Source organism: Dioscorea cayenensis, chromosome 12, assembly GCF_009730915.1.
Source record: "Dioscorea cayenensis subsp. rotundata cultivar TDr96_F1 chromosome 12, TDr96_F1_v2_PseudoChromosome.rev07_lg8_w22 25.fasta, whole genome shotgun sequence".
Taxonomy (NCBI): domain Eukaryota; kingdom Viridiplantae; phylum Streptophyta; class Magnoliopsida; order Dioscoreales; family Dioscoreaceae; genus Dioscorea; species Dioscorea cayenensis.
This window is the reverse complement of record NC_052482.1, coordinates 18,712,410-18,733,147: the sequence shown is the minus strand read 5'-3', so window position 1 is coordinate 18,733,147 and position 20,738 is coordinate 18,712,410. Positions and strand designations below refer to the sequence as shown.

Below are 20,738 nucleotides of genomic sequence, written 5' to 3'. Positions count from 1 at the left end.
TTTTGGGGCGGCCCGTGCCCACCTCTACGTGGAATGAACATTAAAAATTTAAAAATGATGAAGAATTGGGACCCACTACATGATGGAGGTGAACATTGTTATGCAAGTGTTTTTTTTTTTATTTTTTTATATCTATCCTTTTTTTTTTTAACACTGTGTCACCCTTTCCTTTAATATTTATTTTTCAGCTCTATATCTTCTCCTCTCAACTCTCTATTAGAATTTCCTCTGCTTTTTTTTTTCTCTTGTTTTGGTTCTCCTTGTTTTTTTTAACCAGCCCCTCTGTCACTTAGGAAAAAAATCTAATTTTTATTTTTATTTTTAAATTATTTTTAAATCTCTTCTTTAATATTTTCTCACGTAACAATTTTTTTTTAATTCATGACGTAGATGATTTTTTTAAAATTGACGTATTTTGTTTTTTTAATTACTATCCGTTAGGATTTTTTTTAATTTAAAAATTGACTGAATTTCAAAAAAATTCTTTTTTTCTAAAAATTCTTTTTCCTTTTTTATTTAGAATAAGATAATTTTTCATTATTCTATTATGTTTTTTTTTACTCTTATTTGGAGTATTATTTTTATTAAATTATCTCTTTTTATTTTTATCTCCCCTTTTTATTTTATTCAAAATAGTACAATGTATTTCAACATAATTATGACTCATAAAAAGCAATTACCTGAGACCTAAACGCTACATGTAAATATGTGATATTATCACCACTTTCTTACATGCCCTTAGGGTTGGTAAGCATTAGACTCGTCCCAAGGGCTGGGCTACCGGCCCGAGCCCGAAGACCCACCCGAAAAATGGGAGGGCTTGGACACATATATGAGGCCCGATGACCGGGCCTTTGGACAGAAAAAAACAGCCCATTTTTAAAAATGGGCCGGGTCCCGGTTTATGGTTTTAAGTCCCGAGCCCGACCCGGCCCGGCCCGAATATATAATATATTTATTAATTATATATATGTGTGAGTTACTAAAGAGAAGCAAGAAAAGTAACGCAGGCTGTGATTTTAGTTATAAATATAATATAAATATATTAGATATTAATATATATATATATATATATATATTACTAAAGAGAAGCAAGAAGCGTGAATCGGGCAAGTCAGTGGGTTTTTAGTTATAAATATAATATAAATATATTAGATATTAATAAAATTAAATATTCTTATCTTGAAAATATAAAATCTAATGCTTCTCTCCTTTGGTTTAGGGCTAGCCGCCAGTCTCTCTTCTAAACCACATCCATGAAGTTTCTCAAAATCCACTAAAAAGCTTCCAATCTTCACAAATCAAGAGGGTTCTTGGATCTCAACCGGAGGAAGAACTTCCTAAGGCCAGAAGAGTGTCAAGTTCAAATTTGAAAGTGCAAAGTAAGTTTTTCTTCTTTTGATGATCGATTTAAGGTTTCATAACCAACTTTTAATTTGGGAATTAGAGTTCTCCAGAGATTTGCTTAATTTATTTCTTTGTTAAACCATAATAAATCTTCTCCATTTATTAGGGTTTCATATGGATTGGATTCTAATGTTAAGCTTTATCTGTGAGTTGGGATTTTTTATTGTGATTTTGGAGAAAGTCTCCTCCTTTTGAATTTTGTGTAGTGTGATTTGGTGATTTTTCTTTTTCTTAAATTGACTTTTGGGAATGCTTCAAAGTGCATTGCTGGAGGACTATTGCCTTGCCATGAAAACCATCAACTGAAACTTTTATTTTTACAGAATGAAATTTGAAGAAACCAATGCTTGAAACTTAAATCGAATTGGATTAATCTCCTTGTTCTTTACAACTCAAAGCTACACTCAATCACATTCATAGTTCAAATAATGTTTATTATTATTTTCTCTAATTTAATTCTTTTTTTATATATTTGTTTTTTTCATTAGTGCTCGCTATATATATACACAATATATAGGCACACATAGGTTTTTTGGGTCCTAATGATTAAGTTCATTGTGTAACAAATTAATTTAGAAAAGTCAAATTGTGCTTTTTGTATATTTTTCCAGTACTCTTATTCATTTTAACACTTTTATATTATTATAGGAATTGACAATGGAAAGTTCAAATGCTCCCATAAATGTGGATGATGGGTATACTGAGTATGAAAAATGCTTCCAAGCGTCAAAAAGCTACTACATCAAAGGTGTGGAGTGATATGACAAAAACTTGAATGCGAGGACAAAGAGCTAATAAAGGCACAATGCAACCATTGTAAGGGCATTCTATCTGCTAAATCCTCTAGTGGAACATCTCATTTGAGACGCCATTTACAAGGTCAGTCTTTAAAAAAACATAACAAAGATATTAGACAATATACAATAGCAAGTCAGCCAACTGCAAGTGGTGGGTCACTCATCAAGAATTATAAGTATGATGAAGAGGAATGTCGAGAGCTATTTCAATTTTTCCTTGCATGTGGTAAGCATTCTTTTAGAGCAGCTTGAAGAACCGTGGGTTTAGATATTTGATGAGTATTGCAAGTCCCAACTATAAAAAAATATAAGTGACAAACAGTACCACGTAGAGATGTTTTTATGTTATTATACAAAAAGAAAGAGAGCATGTCATAGAAGAGTTGGCTAAAGCCCCGGTCGGATATGCCTAACTTCGATAATTGGAAATCTGAGCATACAATTGATGAATATATTTGTGTTACAACCCATTGGATTAATAGTGACTGGAAATTACAAAAAAGAATAATTAGATTTAGAGCCTTGACCCCTCCTTATGATGGTTTAAATATCGCAGACGAACTTGTTTTGTGCTTAGCTCAATGGAAAATAGACAAGAAAATTTTCAGCATTACTTTGGATAATGCTTCTTATAATGATGTTATGGTTTCTTCTATTAAAAGTCGTTTTCGGGCAAACAGGGCTCTTTTATGTGATGGGGCTTTTTTCCAAATTAGATGTTGCGGACATATTGTGAATCTCATTGTTCAAGCTGGTTTGAAACTGATTGATGTTGTTGTTAATAAAATTCGTGATGGGATAAAGTACATAAAAAAATCTGGTCCACGCAAGAAAAGATTTTATGAAATGGCTGAAAAAAGTTTTCACTTGAATGGAACTAAAAAATTGCATCAAGATGTGTGTGTCAGGTGGAACTCTACATATTCAATGCTTGAATCCGCTATTTATTACAAAGATGTGTTAGATTATTGGGGGCAGCGAGATAAAGATTTTTATTGTTTTGCACTTTTTGGAGAAGAGTGGGGATCTGTTCTAATTATTTGCAAGTTTTTGAAAGTTTTTTATGATGTGACTTGTATGTTCTCTGGTTCGAAATATCCCACTTCAAATATCTATTTTAGAGGGGTTTGGAAAATCCACAACGTATTGATAGACACTGTTAAAGGTCCGCATTCATTCTTGAGTCCTATGGTTAAGGAGATGCAAGAGAAATTCAACAAATATTGGGCAGAATATAGTGTGGTATTGTCTTGTGCAGCTATTTTAGATCCTCGTTACAAGTTGAAGTATGTGGAGTATTGTTATACAAAACTTTATGGCAGTCATGCATCAGAATTTGTGCAAACTATTCTTAATACACTTGGAATCTTATTTGATGAATACTTGAAGAACTCCAAATTCAATTCTTCATCTTTGGTTGGAAATTCAAGTGTTACGGAGGCCAGTTTTGCTGAATTCAGCTGCCAGAATTCTAATATTGCTAGGGCTGAACTTGATAGTTGTGATGAGAGTGAAGAATACAAAGAGTATTTGAGCAAATCTACATTAGAAATTGAAAAGTCACAATTGGATCTTTACTTGGAGGAAAAATCACTTGAGTTGAACACTGATATTGATATCTTGGACTATTGGAGTAGAAGCTCAATGAGATATCCTGAACTTTCACTATTGGCCCGCGATCTTTTGGCAATTCCTATATCTACCGTGGCATCAGAGTCAGCGTTTAGTATTGGAAAGAAAGTCATCAACTATATGAGGAGTTCACTTAAACCAAAAACTGTTCAAGCTGTCGTTTGCTTGGATGATTGGATGCGTGCTAAAGGTTTTTCAGCAGGTTAATCTTTTCATTCTTTTCCATGTACTGATATGTTATTTTTACTTATTGATTCCTTAGTTTGTTATTTTACAATTATATTAGGATTTGAAGATGAAGCATATGTCTCTAGTGATGATGAAAATGATGAGAAAAATGAAGATGTTGCAATGACTTCATAGGTAAAATAGTTTTTTGATGTATTTGAAGTTTAGTTTGATTCATTTAATTTTGAAGTACATTGAATGATGGAAAAAGCTCATGGTTTCTGTCTTTCTTGATTTTTTTTAGATATGTGTATCATGCATTGCTATCATTGTTCCATTATTTTTTTCCCTAATTTGATTGTTCTCTTAATATTGAAATGTTTAGATGATCTTTTTTTTTTTTATCATATAATCCACTTTATGTGAAGAGACAAAAAGAAAAAGTTAGTGACTTTCTCAGATTGGATAAGTTGGAGAACTTGGCTTTTCTCAATTGATACTTGTTTCTTTTTCCTCTTATTGATCAATTTGTTTCTCTTTGCTCTATTTGATTAATCTGATGCTTGATATTATTTGTCTTGCAGGTAATGTTTTTATGCAACAAATTTTGGGAAGAAACAAGTATCAACTTCTAATCTCATATGGATGCCAACAAGAATATATATTAATTACATTTGGCTTTTTGATACCCAGTTTTGTGCAATGTTTGTTATTTAAGCTGTGTAATATTATCTCATATGATAATGGTTTGCTATTTAAGTAGGATGATGTAGATATATGTATGATGATGGTAAGTTTGTAAATGTTTGTTAATGTTGCCACATATGTAATGTTCTGCAAGGATAATTATTTTTACTTCCCAGATATGTGATAATGGTTTGTTTATATATATATATATATAATTATATATTTAAATCTACATTTGAGTAATTTTTGGCAATGTAATGTGTTATAGAATAATGTCTTAGGTATTAAACATTTAATAATTAATTTATTATTTGTTTAAAAAATTTATTTGGGCGGGCTTTGGTTTAAGGCTACAAAATCTGGACGGGTTCTGGCAAAATATAAGGCCCATATTATCGGGCCGGGCCGGGTTTGGGCGAGTTTAAATTTTATGATTATCGGTCTCAGCCCGGCCCGAACCCGGCCCGGCCCATCCCATGGACAGGTCTAGTAAGCATGGAAAAAATACCAGAAGGAGTTGACTCACTAGACCCCTGACTACGAAAGCTCATGCTCATCTCCTCTGCACTCCTTGAATCACCACCACTATCACCACCACTTCCTTTGCTAAAATCCTTCACAATTAACCCACTACTATCCTCTGCACTCTCCTGCAACTGCAATGCAAACTCAAGGCTCCAAAGAACATCGCCCATTGAAGGCCTCTCACTCCCTTCATCACTCAAACACTTCTCAGCAGTCTCTGCATACTTCTTCAAACACTGCCTTGCAATCTTCCCATCAAGATACGGATCAATGATGCTCTCAAGCACCCCCTTCTCCATGCACTGCAAAGCCCATTCAGCTAAGCTCACTTCCTCTTCCGGCAACGATTTGATGACCGGTGCTCGAGCACAAAGAACCTCCATCAACACAACACCAAATGAATAAACGTCCGACTTATCCGTTAATTGTTGAAGTCTGTAATACTCCGGGTCTAAGTATCCCATTGTTCCCTTCACAACAGTGCTCACATGAGTGTTATCTAAAGCTACCTTGGCTTTCGAGAGACCGAAGTCTGATACCTTTGCAATCCATTTATCATCGAGGAGAATGTTTGTCGTCTTTACATCTCTATGGATGATGGTGTTCTTGGCACCAGTGTGCAGATAATGTAGACCTCGTGCGGCACCGATGCATATCTCCAAGCGCAGTTTCCATGGCAATGGAGGTTTAGAGCTCTTGTAAAGGTGTTCACGTAGAGTGCCCTGAGACATGAAATTATAAACCAGGATCATTTCATTGTTGTCATCACAGTAGCCAATGAGAGACACAAGGTGGTGGTGTCTTATCTTTGAGAACATCTCAATCTCAGTCTGAAACTCATGAACACCTTGTTCAGCCATTGGGTTTCCTCTTTTGATTGCCACCTTTGTTTTACGTCCTCCCACTCCTGGTAATTCTCCTTTGAACACCTTGCCAAAGCCACCGACACCGATGAGTAAGGCATCAGAGAAGCCATCAGTGGCGACGAGGATCTCTGTGAAAGTAAAATGGCGAGAGGTGTCGAACTGAGACCCAGAAGACTTCTCTTTATCATGCCCATCTTCAGCGACTGTCTTTTTTCGAAGACAGCTTCGGCATATTAAGAACAAGATACAAACTATTATAGCACCACCACCAATAACACCACCGATGATCACCACCAGAGTTTTATGACTACCATGATCAGAACGGTGATTAGCAGGGAAAACTCGACTACCATCGCCGCCTTCAGATTTTGGAGTAGAATCAGGATTTGGTCCTGCAAGACTGCCATTAGCATCTTCCATTTTGAACACCTCAAGTCCATTGAGTATCGCATCATAGTACTCAGGCTTTGTGGTGGTATCAGGATGGAGCTCAATCCGAAGATCACTCCGTCCCATACCGGGCATCACGGTTACAAAATCTTCATATATGGGATTACCAATTCCTCCGCTCATAGCAATGACATCTGTCTCTTCTTGCGCCGTCTGATTATTGATGTAAATAAAAAAAGATCTTTGATTCGTTAAAGTGAATTCATTTTGTATCTCGCAGAAATGGAATCGAACAAGATAATAAAATCCGTTGTCGACCGGGAGGATCCAAGAAAGATTGCTCTGGAGATTAATAGCTGGATTTGGTCCCATAGACCGAGCAGTAGAGTAAACCATCTCTGGAGCGATGTACTTTGGAAGAGACTTAGAGTATTTGATGGAGACGTTGTAGTCGGCAGAGAAGGTGACACCGTAGCCGGCGCCTTCGATGTAGTTATCGTCTTTGTCCCATAAACGGTACAAATTGCCGGAGTCTTGATCAGGAGAGATGGTGTTGCCACCGACGTTTAGTCGGTAAATGGTTTGTAATGCCCAGTTAGTATTGAAGGAATAAGGTATTATGGAGGCACCCAAGACAAGGATAGGAAAGCCGCCGTTGACCCTGTTGGAAGAGGTGAAAGTGAAGAGACCATCGGAAGAGACGATTTCGATGCCGTTGATTAATGCGTAGTAGGATCTGTTGGAAGAAGGTGAGGGGAAGAAGGTGAGGTTGAGTGGGGAAGAAGTGATGTTGAGGGAGAATTCAAGAATTAGATAAGAGTAAGTCAGTGCATCTGCAGTTTGAGATACGGAGAAGTTGTTGAGGAGAGTGGTGGTGCCGGCAGTGACGGAGAAGAGAGCATTGGAAGCGGAGAAGTGGGAGTAGTCGGAAGGGTAGAAGTAGAGACGGAGGAATATGCGGCCGGGTTTTAGAGGGAAACGATAGGTGAAGTTGGAAGTGAAAATTCTTGCGGTGAGATAGGGGACCTGAGGAACATCAGATAGCTGAGAGGTTGCTTTGAAGGCACTGTCGGCGTTGAGGGATGTAGAGTAAATGGTGCCTTTGTCACTAGTCCAAGTACGAGTGCCATCAGAGCTGTTTGGTGTTGGTAAACCACAACTGAGGAGGATGATGTTGTTGTTTTGTTTAGATGATTGATCAGCTGATGATAAGAGAGGGAGAAGGATGAGGAATGAAAGGGTGAGTGTGTTCATAATCGATGAGGGAGGGAATGGATGATGTGCAGGGAGGGAGGAAATGGTGGGTTTTATTTTATTTAGCGGTTCGAGAAGAAAGGTGTGGTGAAAGACAAAGAGGGATGACTTGAAGTCCATGTTTGATTGGTATTGATGTTGATTTTGGGAGTTGGAGCGAATTTTCTTGGGGGTCCATTCATTGATTGTTGTGGACTTAATAAAATTAGTATTTTTATTTTTATTTATTTATTTTGGTGATGCAAAAAGATACGTTTCTGATTAACATGCCTTAAATTAATGATGCTTTGCTCTCATCTCAAGGACCTTATTAATACTATTTATTATCCCAAAAGACTCAAATTAGTGCCAAAAACCTGAGTGGTGTTTTTGGGATGGTATTTTATTTTTCTTCAAGCACAATTCAAAATTTTCCCAATGTCATAGTTTGAGGATTTGTTAATTATTTATATTTATAAAAAAAATTAGTTGTGTGAAAAATAGTGTCTCAAATTTATAACTGCTTAGTGGATTTATTTATTAAAAATAATATTTTTTTTGGATATTATATATATTTGTAAGAGGGCGGATTGTTTATGGACATTCATAGGATTTATATCCTATGAATGTTATTCTCAGCCGTCCATTTTAATCCAACGGTAATGGAATCTAAATCCCTAATCCACAAATTGAAGATGGTGATACCTTCACCTCTGTCTCCCACCGGACTGCGCACTCTCCCAAACCTGGCCGCCCTTCTCTTCCCCCTTTCCAACCCCTCCGCTGCCCAAACCTCACCGAGTGGCCCCGCTCCAACTCCGACGACTGTCCCCATCCTCACCCCCCCCCCTTCCACCATCTCCACCTCCTCTCTCTCCCACGTCATCAACTACGTTTATCTTGGCAACGAAGCTTCCACCAGGGACCACGACGTGCTACGTCGTCAAGGCACCACTCACGTTTTCAACTGTGTTGGCCCTACTTGCCCTAAATACTTCCACAACATTCTCACCTATAAGACTACTCTGGCTCCATGACTCCCCCGCTGAGGATATCACCAGCGTGTACGTCCTATATGACGCCTTCGACTACCTCGAAGACATCCGCTCTTCTAGTCTTCTTGGCGACGTCCTCGTCCACTGCCTCTTGATTTTAAAAAAAAAATTATTCTTCTCCATCTTGATTTATTCCTTGATTGTTGTTGAATCCATTGTTTTCTCTGATCAAGCATTTGATTGCGTGATTTGAAGAATGAATTACGAGTTTTTTTTTAGATTGCATGTGTATGAAATCCATCTTATTTTGGTTGTGTGAGTGTTTGGGATTCATTTGGTCTAGGAATTGCGTGAATTTTTAAGAAGGCTTGTAAGAATTTGATTTTTAGGCATCTTGTTGATGAGAAAATGATAAGCTTTTTTAGGTATCATATACGAAAGATTATATATTTTATGAAGGAAATTCATCAACTATGTATTTTACCAACATGTACAATTGAAGCAGAAGATTTGTTGCCAAGAGTTGATGTTCCATCTTGTCTTGCTTTATGCATGTAATTAACGCTTGTGTAATTTTAATCATCTCATGTTGTTGTATTTGTCGCAGCAGTTGAATTGGCGATGACTTGTTGTGCACAGAGGTAAAATTTAGCTACTTGCTTGATGAATCATCTGAAAAATCAATTTGCATAAATTTTCTTTTTTACATCCTCCATCCTAGCTGCTGCTACTTCACTATAGCCTCTATTTAGGATTTCATGATTATGTATTTATATTGAAAAATGGCATCAGTCACCACATCCATTTTGGGAAAGTTTTGGCGTCTTAAAATTGGAGGAGGAGAAGATAATGGGATGCCAAACATATAAGTTGATCCTCTTCTATGAATTATTTTGGATTGAAAGTTGTAGTGTGACTGTATGAGTGGCTCATTTGGTACATTTTCACTATACAACACTTGTTGTATATGAAGTGATCAAAAAAGAGTAGCTATAACATTTGTAGTATATGAAGTGAATAAAAAAGAGTAAATTTTCACTCTCATAACTAAAAATATCCGTAACTTATGGCCATTTTCCTGTAGAAATTGACTGAAACAATTGATGATCTAAAAATGCTATATGATTTGATATTCATTTCTGTTTTCAAACCATCATGTTCTGACTAGTTGATGAATTTTTGCGCTATATTACAGTTTGATGGGAAAAAAAAGTCATAGAAATGTCTGCTGATGAAGAATTAGATAGTGTTCTTATTTCAACTGATGGTCTTTCTTCCAAACTTCTCGAAGAGCTTGCACTAGACAAAGTTATGATGGGCATTTCTGATTCCAGCATTCTTGATGAAGCTGCAGAGACTAAGGGGTCCGAAGAAAAATTATTCATGAAGGAATCTCCTGACAAAGCTGCTTTAATTCATCAAGATATAATTTGTAACAATGGAAATGGAATTGCTGCTGTGAACAACTCAAGTGTCCAGGCTGATACCCCAGAGATGGTATCAGTAACTTGTGAAGCTCAGTCGCCACTTAATCGAAAGCAAGACTCTAGCATTAAATCAAAAACCAAAACTGCCTCTGGAACTTCACGATCGAACTATACTGTTCCCCAACCATTTGCTCTCGCAACTTATAAGCGAGCCTTGGGAAGCAATTTTCCTGTAAACATAGTTTTTGTCCTTTTATTTTAGGTGTCCAACTGTATGAAAATCAGCAATCTATATGGTAGTGGTTCTGTGTAATACACTATCTTTGACAAAGTGTTTGAAGCTTTTCTTTTCTTTTCTCTCGCACTGAACAATATGGAAATTAGCAAATGTTGTAAGTGCACTGTTGTGTCTGTAGTAATGGATCACCATGTACTATGATCTTTTCATTCAATAATGGATCACCATTTTTGTAGCTTAACAAAATTTCTGCAACCTAGCAACAACTTAAAGATGACATTCCAAAATTTCTGCAGCCTAACAATAATCTAAAGACAGACATTCAAAGAAATTCTATAGCTTAACAAAAATCTGCAACAAAATTTCTGCAGCCTAGTAATAACTTAACAAAATTTCTGCAGCCTAACAAATTAAAGCTTAATCAAAAAATTAAAGACAGCTTAAGAAATTTCTGCAGCTTAATAAATATCCCTGGCCTAACAATAATCTAAAGATAGACATTCAAAGAAATTCTGCAGCTTAACAAAAATCTGCAACAAACTAGAGCTTAATATTTTCTTCAGGTAAACAAATTACAAATTAAAGCTAGCAAATTAAAGTGACACCAAATACAACACAAAATCAAATGTACATGCAACAAATTACAGCTGAACATAAACAAATTCAGCACAAATTCACCAAAAACATGAAAATAAATATGAACGTAATGTCCACAAGCAAAGAGACAGATATAAGCCAGACATCCAAAAGCATTCCAAAATATGGCTCAAGCCTGACCTGCATTACCACATAAAAATTTTCATTCTCAAACAATAATGATCAATTGAAAATATGAATTAAATTAACATAAAAATTCAAAGAAATTGTCTTACTAAATGTGCATGTAGACATGTAATGACCCTTTCTCCCACATCTACTGCAAGTCCTTTTCTTCTATAATGACAATTGAATATCGATCCCAGATTTAATCCTTGTATTCACTTTTGGAAGACCTTTGCTTTTAACACATTTTGGATCAAGAATACCAATGTGTGACCCACAAGTATCATCTCCACCTGAGGTTGCAAGGAAAGAAGATGAACCAATAATCTCCTCATTTGCCACACTTTGCTCCGTGTGTAAGACATGTTCTCATGCACTAGAAAATTCACCAACCATTTTGAAGATGTCATTTAGCTTAGGCATAATTTTTTCATACATCTCTAAAGATGATATAGACTGTGCAATACGAAAACACATTTTGTGCACTCCACTTCATCAACAGTGTAAAAGCATTGTTACTTGTATCAACCATCATAACATTCGACCAATATCTTGCAACCATACTCCAACGACGAAGAATATACTTTTTGGGAATCTTTGCAACCTCCTTTTTTTTAAATATTTTCAATATATGACAACACAACACACCCTTAGTCTCAAACTTCTTACAAGAACATGTAGCTATAGGCTCCCAATCTTCAATGCCATCTTTCCTAAACATAACAATGTGATTGCAGATTTTATATTTGGCATGATCAGTCCCATCATGAATGCCTTCAACTAGCATACTATCACTTTCTCACAATTCTGCTTGGAAAATATAGAACACAGTTCTTGTATACACTTCTCCTGCATGTCTCTCAATTGGATGACTTGTATGAAAGTTAGGCATAGAGTTTAAAGTCTTGAAGTTTTCATTTTCTTCATCATTTCGTCGAGCACACAATGCCTTATCATACTCCATAACAAACTCATCCAATGGAATTTATGAATTAACAAAATCCATCAAAAAATGAGTTAATACTTTCATTGCGTTGTGTAGAGGTCATTCTAGCTGTGAATAAATTTTGCCAATATAGAAAAAACCCATTTGTGTCGAATTTCATACATTTTACTCAACCAATGTCTATCATCAATGTTGTGTGTTGCTTTAAGTTCACCCCATTTACTCTCAAATGCCTCCATTGATGTACTACGGTGTAACCAGTTGTTATAGTCCCCTAGGAAGCCTTCTTTGCTCTTCAAATCTACTAAATACTTCATCGAATTTCTCCCATGTGCCATGAGCACAATCGATGACCATAATTTGGAAGAACTTTTGCAATAGCTTTCCCCATTGTCAAGCCTAGATCTGTAATAATGGTTTATGGATGTTTTCCTAGCATACATTTCATCCATGTTTGAAATACCCATAAAAAGCTTTCTTCTTTTTCATCTGCGATTAGAGCATAACCAAATAAAATTGATTGCTTATAATGATTGACTCCAACAAAAGGAGCAAAAGGGAAGCAAAATCTATTTGTTTGATAAGTGGTATAAAAAAACAACAACATCTCCAAATTCTGAATATACCATTCTACATCTTCCATATGCCCAAAAAACAAATCTAGTCTAGCCAAACTCATCAAGATCCATATCAAAGAAAAAAGAATCATCATTGAGTTTTTTTCCTTGAAAAACTTTACAATAGCCATGCATTCTTGCCCAATATTATTACTTCGAACTACCCTTAGATGATTTGAACAATCTTCTAGAGTAATTTGTGCAGACCCCATATTTGAAAGTGTTTCATTTGTTAGCTTTTGATACTCAGTCTCAGGTTACCGAGGATAAATAAATGACCTATGCTATTCTGGCACGGGTCATCGAGGGTAAACAAATGATCTCTGACACCTATAATGAATTTGGAGACAAACTCTATTATTCGGGAATATATTACTTTTCTGTTTTGCTTTACTAGTTATGATATTTCCCTATTGCAATAATTTGAACTTATTATGCTAACGGCATGCTTTCTTTTAAAAATGTTTGCAAACTCTTGTTTTGGTCCTAATTACTCTATATATTTCATACTCGAGTTTTTGTTTTCAAATTTTGAATTACTTACAATGCTAGTGAGCTCATGAAATTGTTTTAAATCTTTTTCAAATCAAGAGCAGTAGATCTAAGGATTGCTTAGCAAGTTACCCGTAGTTGTATTTTCCCGTTGGAGTTGTATCGAGTGTTATTATTGTATTTGTTGTATGGACACCAAATCCTGCACTTTGGGACATTTATGTATTTTGGTCATTACGTATTTGAACCTATGATGTATTTCTTAAGTTGTACTTGTATTCTGTATTTCTGTTAGTTTGGTACATTATCCGCACGAAGTCAAGTTCTAAAACCTTACAGGTTTACTGGTTTTACGCCCTGTGGAATTGTGGCCGTTTGTCCGCGCATTGGGTTTGGTTTAGCCGGGTCGGGGTGTGACACTGCCTAAATAAAAAAAAATAAAAATAATAAAAAAGAATTGAAGAAATCAAAGTTTCGCTCAATGGTGATCACAGAAAGTTCGGGATGGTTTCTCTGAGGTAAAGTCGTTTATAACTGAAGAAGAACTTCTACACTTAATTGCATGTTTTGATTGTTATCGCGGTTTCTGTAAGAAAGCTGATCTTTGAATAGACTAATCTTTTCCTTGGTTTTCCAGAGAGGGTTTGCTTGTGAGATTCCCTTGAATGGTCTATTTGTCTAGGTCCTCTGCTGGTAAAGAGGTTGGCATCAATCACTCGCTACTCCTTCATGGAAACGGCAACCATTTTGTTTGTTTGTATGTTCTTTTCTTAATATGCAATTTTTATTTATTTTCTTTTTGAAAAATCAACAAGAAGTTATATCATCCTCAATGGTTTCTAGCAGAACAAAACTATCAATTTCAATATTACATGAGTATATATGTAAGTTTCTTTAGTAAAACATCCATTAAAGCAAGGGTTTTTATAATAAGTCTATAACAAAAATAACTAATACTACACTAGCGCAATAACCGGATGATGGTGTTGTTGTCTCACATTCAAAGAGTTGAGAGTTTGACTGATTTCCACAACACGTTCCAATTGTCCAAAAATAATAATAATATTTTTTTTTAAAATAGATTTTGAAATCTTGGTCATCTTTTTTTATATTTCCAATGACTTTATTATACAAGTGAATAACCACGAAGGCATAGCAAACCTAAAACATTAGTGAAAACAGGATCATACATATACATATTCTTTCATCACATGACATTAACAGAACCAGTAAAAATTTATACATGTTACTGATATTAGATGCAGAATTCAAATACTTTTTGTAGCTAAAACAAGCAATATCATAATAATTTCCGATGAACATACACAAACAGGTACCTTTCATCAAAGAGAATTCGGTGGTTTCTGAAGAAATGGTGACGGCCTCACATAAGTAAACCCTGTGAAATTACTGTCTCCTGCAACTGGTGTGGAGACTGGAGAATCCACTAGTGTCATGTTCGTCCAGCACTCATCGATGTTGACAATGCAGTTCTTGCCGGTGACATTGGGGCGGAAGCTCGGCTGGATTTCCCGGGCATTCAATTTCCTCCAATTGATAGATTTGAACCATTTGTGGTTCTTTATCTCATCACTGCCACCAGGTCCACTGCCAAGACGCTTGCTTGATTCTTTCTGCAATAACTGAGAAGAGAAAGCAAGAAAGCAAGGCATCAGCATTGTTTTCGGTTTCTTTGGCATGGCATACTGACAATGAATATTGGCAATGTACCCCTTTCAGCAGTGAATGTGCTTCACTTGATAAGAAGGGTGGGAGTTTTATTTTGTCCTTCACTATTTTTTGCTGAATCTTATCTCGGTTGCCACCAGTAAAAGGGGGCTGCAAACAAAATGAACACATGGAACAGGAGAGTGAACTTATAACAAGCCATTCAGAAGGAAAAAAGAAAGTCTTCAAAGAATATTGGAAATAAATGAAACTTCTTGCTGTAGTCTATGAAATATCTCTTCTTCATTTTCTGTTTTCTTATTTCATTGTTATGGCACGCGCTTGTTCAGTTTTCTCTTTCTATTAAAATTTATAAAAAATATATGTTGTATATATTTGAACATACTTTTCTTATCTTCTTAAATTTGTAGGTGTGAGGATTTGAACCATGATTGATAGATTTCATGGAAAAAATACCAATGAAAAACAGTTAGAAGAAGGTTTTCTGGACTCTAATAGTGTTACCAGCCCCCGAAGTACTATTGCGAACAATTGTTAAGTGACACCCATACAATATGAGAAAGAAGGTCATATGGGGGCAGGGGTTAGCTTCGGGTTCATATAGGTGATTTGGGAAAGAGTATGCGGTATTGCTTCCTTAGAGGAGAAGCAATGAATTAGAAATCCAACATCTTAGCCATCAAATTATTCCATTTGTCATAGCTAAAGTTAATTTTTATATATTTGAACTACTCATATTACCTTCCTAGGTGTGGGATTTGAATCGTGGATAGATGATGAAACCCAACGTCTTAACCATCGAGTAATCACACTAGTTTTAACTAAAATTAAATTTTTATATATTTGAACCTACTCTTCTAACGTTCTGAACAAGTAACCCAAGATTCTGATGTGGTAGTATGAGTGGGTGGTAAATGTCTCTGAGTGAGGACATTTACAGTCTGTATTGGCAGTGGACAACTCTAAACAGGCAATTTGAGAATAAGAGTGGATACAACTGAAATCTGAGCAGGTAGCTAACATTTCTAAGCAAGTAACCTAAGAATAAGAGTGGATACAGCTACAATCTGAGTGGGCAACAGGCGTTCTAAGCTAGTGAATCTTACTAGCTCTTTTTGGATATTGAACATGTAGTGCAGGATTTAGCTTAGGTAATCCTGTTGTCTAAGTACGTAGTAGATGCCTTTAAGCTGGTAATGACTCATTCTTTTTCTTTGGCTACCAAGCTATTTTAACCTCACTCCTATTTTTCTTCTTTCTTCCTCCTCTCCAACCTCTTAACCACCAAGATATCGCAAATTTACTCCCATTTCTCTTCCTTCTTCTTCTTCTTCTCCACCATCTTAACCCATTGAAGAAGAACGGATGCTATTAATGGAGTTCAATGAGAAACGTGAAAAAGAAGATAATGAGGAGAAACATGAAGAAAAGAGAAGAAGAAATGCTTAAATACAAAAGAGAAGAACATGTCCAAGAAGAAGAAGGAGAACAACAACACAAAGAAAAATATGAAGAAGAAGATGAAGAACATGAAAAATGAAAATTGAGAAAAAGGAAAAAAAAAAAGAAATAGGAGCAATTTTGGTATTATGAGAATTAAAAAGGTTGATTTAATGTTTGGCGGAACTATAGAGGAATTTAAGTAAAAATAAGGATTTATTGGTCATTACAAACGCTAGAGGAGGGACTTGCAAGTCAGTTTGTAAATATCCAAGGACCTTTAAGTCCTTCCAGAAAAAAAAAACTACTAAGCCAAAAACACACTAAATGCAGAAACCTTTCAACATATAAAAAAATCAACTAATCAAAATTTGCCCGTATAATAAGCACTTCAATACACACACACACACGTGTATATATATAGGATACTGTGTAAAATCCAACAATTACTTGCATAGCAAAGCCGAGTAAATAAAGGAGTAAACATACCTTTCCAGTAAGCATTTCGAAGAGAAGAACACCAACACTCCACCAATCAGCAGCCTTGTCGTGGCCTTTCCCTAGAACAATTTCAGGTGCCATGTATTCAACTGTCCCACACATGGAATTAGATCTGGTGTTCTCTTCAAATTCCTTTGCCAGACCGAAGTCAGTGAGCATGGCCTAAGTGCAAATGACAAAAGTTTTAGATCCATGTGCATCTGAGGTAAGACACCAAAAAATAAATAAATAAATAAATGAAGTGTAAATCATTATGAATATTTGGGGTTTACATGGCCATCAGCATCCAGCAGGATGTTTTCTGGTTTAAGGTCCCTGTGCATTATGCCATTTGCATGAAGGTGGGAAACAGCAGATACTATTTCAGCAGCATAGACTCTTGCCAGTTCCTCCCTGAGCAAAATACCGAGCATTAATAGTAGACTAGGACAAAAAATAAACATGTTGAAAAAACCTCAAGTTGGATCACCTGAATAAACCATGACGATAAAGCTGAAAAAAAAGGTGACCCCCATTAACAAAATCCAGCACAAGGTACAAGCGATATTTTGTCTGCACAATATGTACTTGTATATAAAAGCTGTAAATATAGACCAATAATAATAATAATAATAATAATAATAATAATAATAATAATAATAATAATAATGACAATGATACTGTGAAGGTGCAGAAAATTCAGCTAATTATTCACCGCAAAAATCATATCTTGCACAAGAGCCACAGTAACTTACAGACCAATAAGTAAAAACATTTATGAAAGAATTAGCAGGTCAAATATTTGATGCAGAGTCCATGAGATTGCCGAAAGTCAATGTACAAGTTTAACTGCCAGTCAAAGGTTTTCAAGCCTGTGTCATTCTTTTGTTAGTCATATGAAAATGGTACACACTAAGGAATTATTTTATGGATATTTGGCCATAATGATTATCTCCTGTTTATAAGTGTGTATGAAGATCCAGATAATATAAAACAAATGAACATATTCTGCCTTAGGTTTGTTAACTAGCGAGATTCCAAATGCTAGAGCCTGTGAAGTTTCTTTTATGGAAATTTGGCCACACAAAAGCTTTCTCTATAGATACTTGGCCATGATGATTATGTGCTGTTTCTAAGATTGCATGAAGCTCCAGATAATATATATCAAATGAACATATTCTGCCTCAGGTTTGTTTACTTGTGAGATTCCAAATGCTGGAATCTACAAAGAATCTCCTTTTCCATGGAAACCAGTAGATATCACATTTGATAGTGAGAGAACCATCATTGTAATGGTGTTAACGGGTGTACTACCAGCAGCTGCAGTTATTGATGCAATCGTTAATCAGCAGATTAAAATTGAGTATAAAGAACAGTATCACACAAAAAGCGTAAAGCTCGAACATTGTGACGTGACACAATTATTGCAGAAAATTTTATACCTGAAACGAGTATCTTAGTGGCACGATGAAAGGATGATCAACTTTTGTTAATATATCCCTCTCAGCTTTCATGTAGTCAGAATGATTTTTTTCCATAATCTTATCCTTTCTCATTACCTTCATGGCGTAGATATCTGAAGAGCCCTTTTTCCGCACCTGAAATACCTTTCCAAATGCACCTTGTCCAACTACCTTCAAGACTTCAAAATGATCAAGCCCCACCACACCCTCACTAACATCTTCTTGAGTAGTGCAGATGGATGAGTCCTCTTGTTCAACTTCTCCCTCATCATTGGCACATTCTATGAGCTCCAATGAGTCCTCAGATTCATGCAGCATAAGCTTGCTGAGCTGCCTGGTTAACATAACACAAGCTGTAGGTCCTACCAGAGAATGTGATCGGCTGTAAACAACCTCCGGGTCATTGTATACTTTCTCACATGAACCAGATGTTGCTAAGGAATCCTCAGATGCCACCACATTTTCTTGAGCCAAGGATTGAGGATCAGGACCAAAAACATCAGAAAAATCAAGTTCCTCTTGCTCAGAAGGAAGAATATCAGTGAGACCCATTGAAGAAGAAGCTGTTGGTAGGCGATAATACTAAGATGAAACCATTACTCACTGTTTATTAAATGCCAGTTGAAATCTATCTCAATACAACTCCAAATAAGTTTGGTTCTCTTCATAAATCTCATAAAATGGCTGATGAAGAATGATTTCAATCAATCACCTTAAACAACTGGAACTTCATACAGACAACAGGAGCTCCATGGTACACTTGGTGCAAGCAAGACAATCCAGGAGACAGCCTTGTTTCCCAACATACAGTAAGCAGATGACATCACAGTGTTTCTTGAAATCATGAAAAACAATATAGGAGAATCAGAGTCTGCCGATATGAGGGATAAATAGTCCAAGAGGGAAAGATAGCACAAACGTAATGAACTAAAACTAGACAAACCTTCCCCAGGATCCAATTTAAGTTAAATCAACAGATGATGGAGTTAGTCATAAGAAAAGGTTTAGCTGCTTATGTTTCAACCACTGATTTTCACACCAATGATGGGCACAACTGGGAGAGATGAACCAGCACCCATCAATGTATTAACCCTATTTCTCCAAACAGCTGCTTGTCATAGTTCCTAAGGGGAAACAGAGGGAAATGAAAGAAAAACGAAAAAGAAGATTTTTCCCCTCCATTGTTTTACTTCATGAAGAAAACAAGATGGATTGAGACCCAAAATTCAATTATTTTTTTCTCTTATTTTCATCATTTGCAAATGTTTTCTTCTTCTTTTCCTCAAATTTCCATCAATCCAAACACTCATACAAAACAAACACTACAAATTTCCCCCAAAACACTTACTTGATTTATTCTATTATCCATCAAAAACTGAAAATTTTCTGAAAATTTTCTGAATCAATTCTCTCAATCCAAACAAATCACACCTCAATCATGTAACCTATAACAGAACAATCAATTCAGAACCCGATCTAGAAAAATTCCTCAAGAAATACAACACTCTAGATCTAATTATAGAATTAAAAACGAAACTATAAATTAGGCGAAAACGAAAGAGGATTCCAATTCACCTCGAAAACCAGAGAAGAACTGGCTACCCGATTTCGCCGGACGATTTCTCGACGGTCCCCTAAAAGATACTCCGGCGAGGGTTCGCGGTTTTTTTCCCTTTCACGGGGCAGTAGGCAGTAGAGGAGACGTGGCGGGAAATGAGTGGGTAGTCTCGTTGACTGAATTCAGTTAACGATGATTTTGATCTAGGGGTTGTTTGGATTGGCTTCTTAGAAGCCCAAAAGCACTTTTTTATAAGTTAAATATTTTTGGACATAAAAAAATATGTTTGTATTAGCTTTTCTGCAAAAGCAGAAGCTGTTAAAAAAACCCAAATTCAGCTTTTTTTTCAAAAGCTGGTAAAAAAGTGCTTTTGAAAAAAAGCACTTTTAAAAAGCTGTTTTGGGTTTTGTACATTATCAGTTTACTCTCAACAATTAAATAAATTAATACCCTTAGTCCTAGCTTATTAAACAACAAAAAAACATGACTATAATAATAATAATTCTATAATAATAATAATAATAATTATTATTATTATTATTATTAATACATTACGTTATAATAATAATTATTATTATTAGTAATAATAATTATTATTATAATCATAACACATTAAATTATAATAATTAATAATAATTATAATTATAATTATAATTACAATACATTAAGTTATAATAATAATTATAATTATAATACATTAAGTTATTATTATTATCATTAATATTTTAATAATCACTATTAATAGCAATGTATAAAAATAACTCAATGAATGTCCACTTTAGTAATTTGACACCCTAAAAGCCCTTTTAAAAATCCATATTCAAACAACTTCACATATATATAAGTATTTTTACATTAGCTTACCCAAACATAAAACACTAAAAAGCACTTAACTTACTCTCAAAAGTACTTTTAAAATAAGTGCT

General features: G+C 35.4%; 2 protein-coding genes across 7 annotated transcripts; both read right to left on the bottom strand.

Moving 5' to 3' along the window:
• Positions 1–620: 620 nt before the first annotated feature.
• Positions 621–7,783, bottom strand: LOC120273581 (receptor-like protein kinase FERONIA). 3 transcript variants are annotated; one of them, XM_039280233.1, is made up of 2 exons: positions 5,181–7,783; positions 621–747 (listed from the first exon to the last, which is right to left on the bottom strand). In XM_039280233.1, exons 1-2 carry the CDS (start codon positions 7,724–7,726, stop codon positions 729–731), a joined length of 2,565 nt encoding a protein of 854 aa, XP_039136167.1. In that variant the 5' UTR covers positions 7,727–7,783; the 3' UTR covers positions 621–728. The 3 variants fall into 3 exon arrangements, with proteins under 3 accessions (XP_039136167.1, XP_039136168.1, XP_039136166.1); XM_039280234.1 differs by having other exon boundaries at positions 630–755; positions 5,189–7,783; XM_039280232.1 differs by lacking the exon at positions 621–747 and having other exon boundaries at positions 4,934–7,783.
• A 2,301-nt stretch (positions 7,784–10,084) lies between these two features.
• LOC120273585 (serine/threonine-protein kinase AtPK2/AtPK19-like) lies at positions 10,085–19,990 on the bottom strand. 4 transcript variants are annotated; one of them, XR_005540573.1, is made up of 9 exons: positions 19,830–19,990; positions 18,234–19,088; positions 17,282–17,364; positions 17,085–17,205; positions 16,801–16,974; positions 14,914–15,021; positions 14,520–14,825; positions 11,238–12,562; positions 10,085–11,142 (listed from the first exon to the last, which is right to left on the bottom strand). XR_005540573.1 is itself a non-coding variant. In XM_039280241.1 (6 exons), the coding sequence occupies exons 1-6, from the start codon at positions 18,804–18,806 to the stop codon at positions 14,526–14,528; spliced, it is 1,359 nt and encodes a 452-aa protein (XP_039136175.1). In that variant the 3' UTR covers positions 14,356–14,525. The 4 variants fall into 4 exon arrangements, 1 of the variants encoding a protein (XP_039136175.1); XR_005540574.1 differs by lacking the exon at positions 19,830–19,990 and having other exon boundaries at positions 11,238–11,503; positions 18,234–18,806; XR_005540575.1 differs by lacking the exon at positions 19,830–19,990 and having other exon boundaries at positions 11,238–11,420; positions 18,234–18,806.
• Between the last annotated feature and the right edge of the window lie 748 nt (positions 19,991–20,738).

Excerpts from the sequence above, each read along its gene's own strand:
- LOC120273585 (XM_039280241.1), bottom strand. The coding sequence starts at position 18,806 with ATGGGTCTCACTGATATTCTTCCTTCTGAGCAAGAGGAACTTGATTTT. Across the intron at positions 16,975-17,084 it reads TGCTGGATGCTGATGGCCAT|GCCATGCTCACTGACTTCGG; the intron begins GTAAACCCCAAA and ends ATTTGCACTTAG. Across the intron at positions 14,826-14,913 it reads CACATTCACTGCTGAAAGGG|TTATTGCAGAAAGAATCAAG; the intron begins GTACATTGCCAA and ends TTCTCTTCTCAG.
- LOC120273581 (XM_039280232.1), bottom strand. The coding sequence starts at position 7,726 with ATGAACACACTCACCCTTTCATTCCTCATCCTTCTCCCTCTCTTATCA.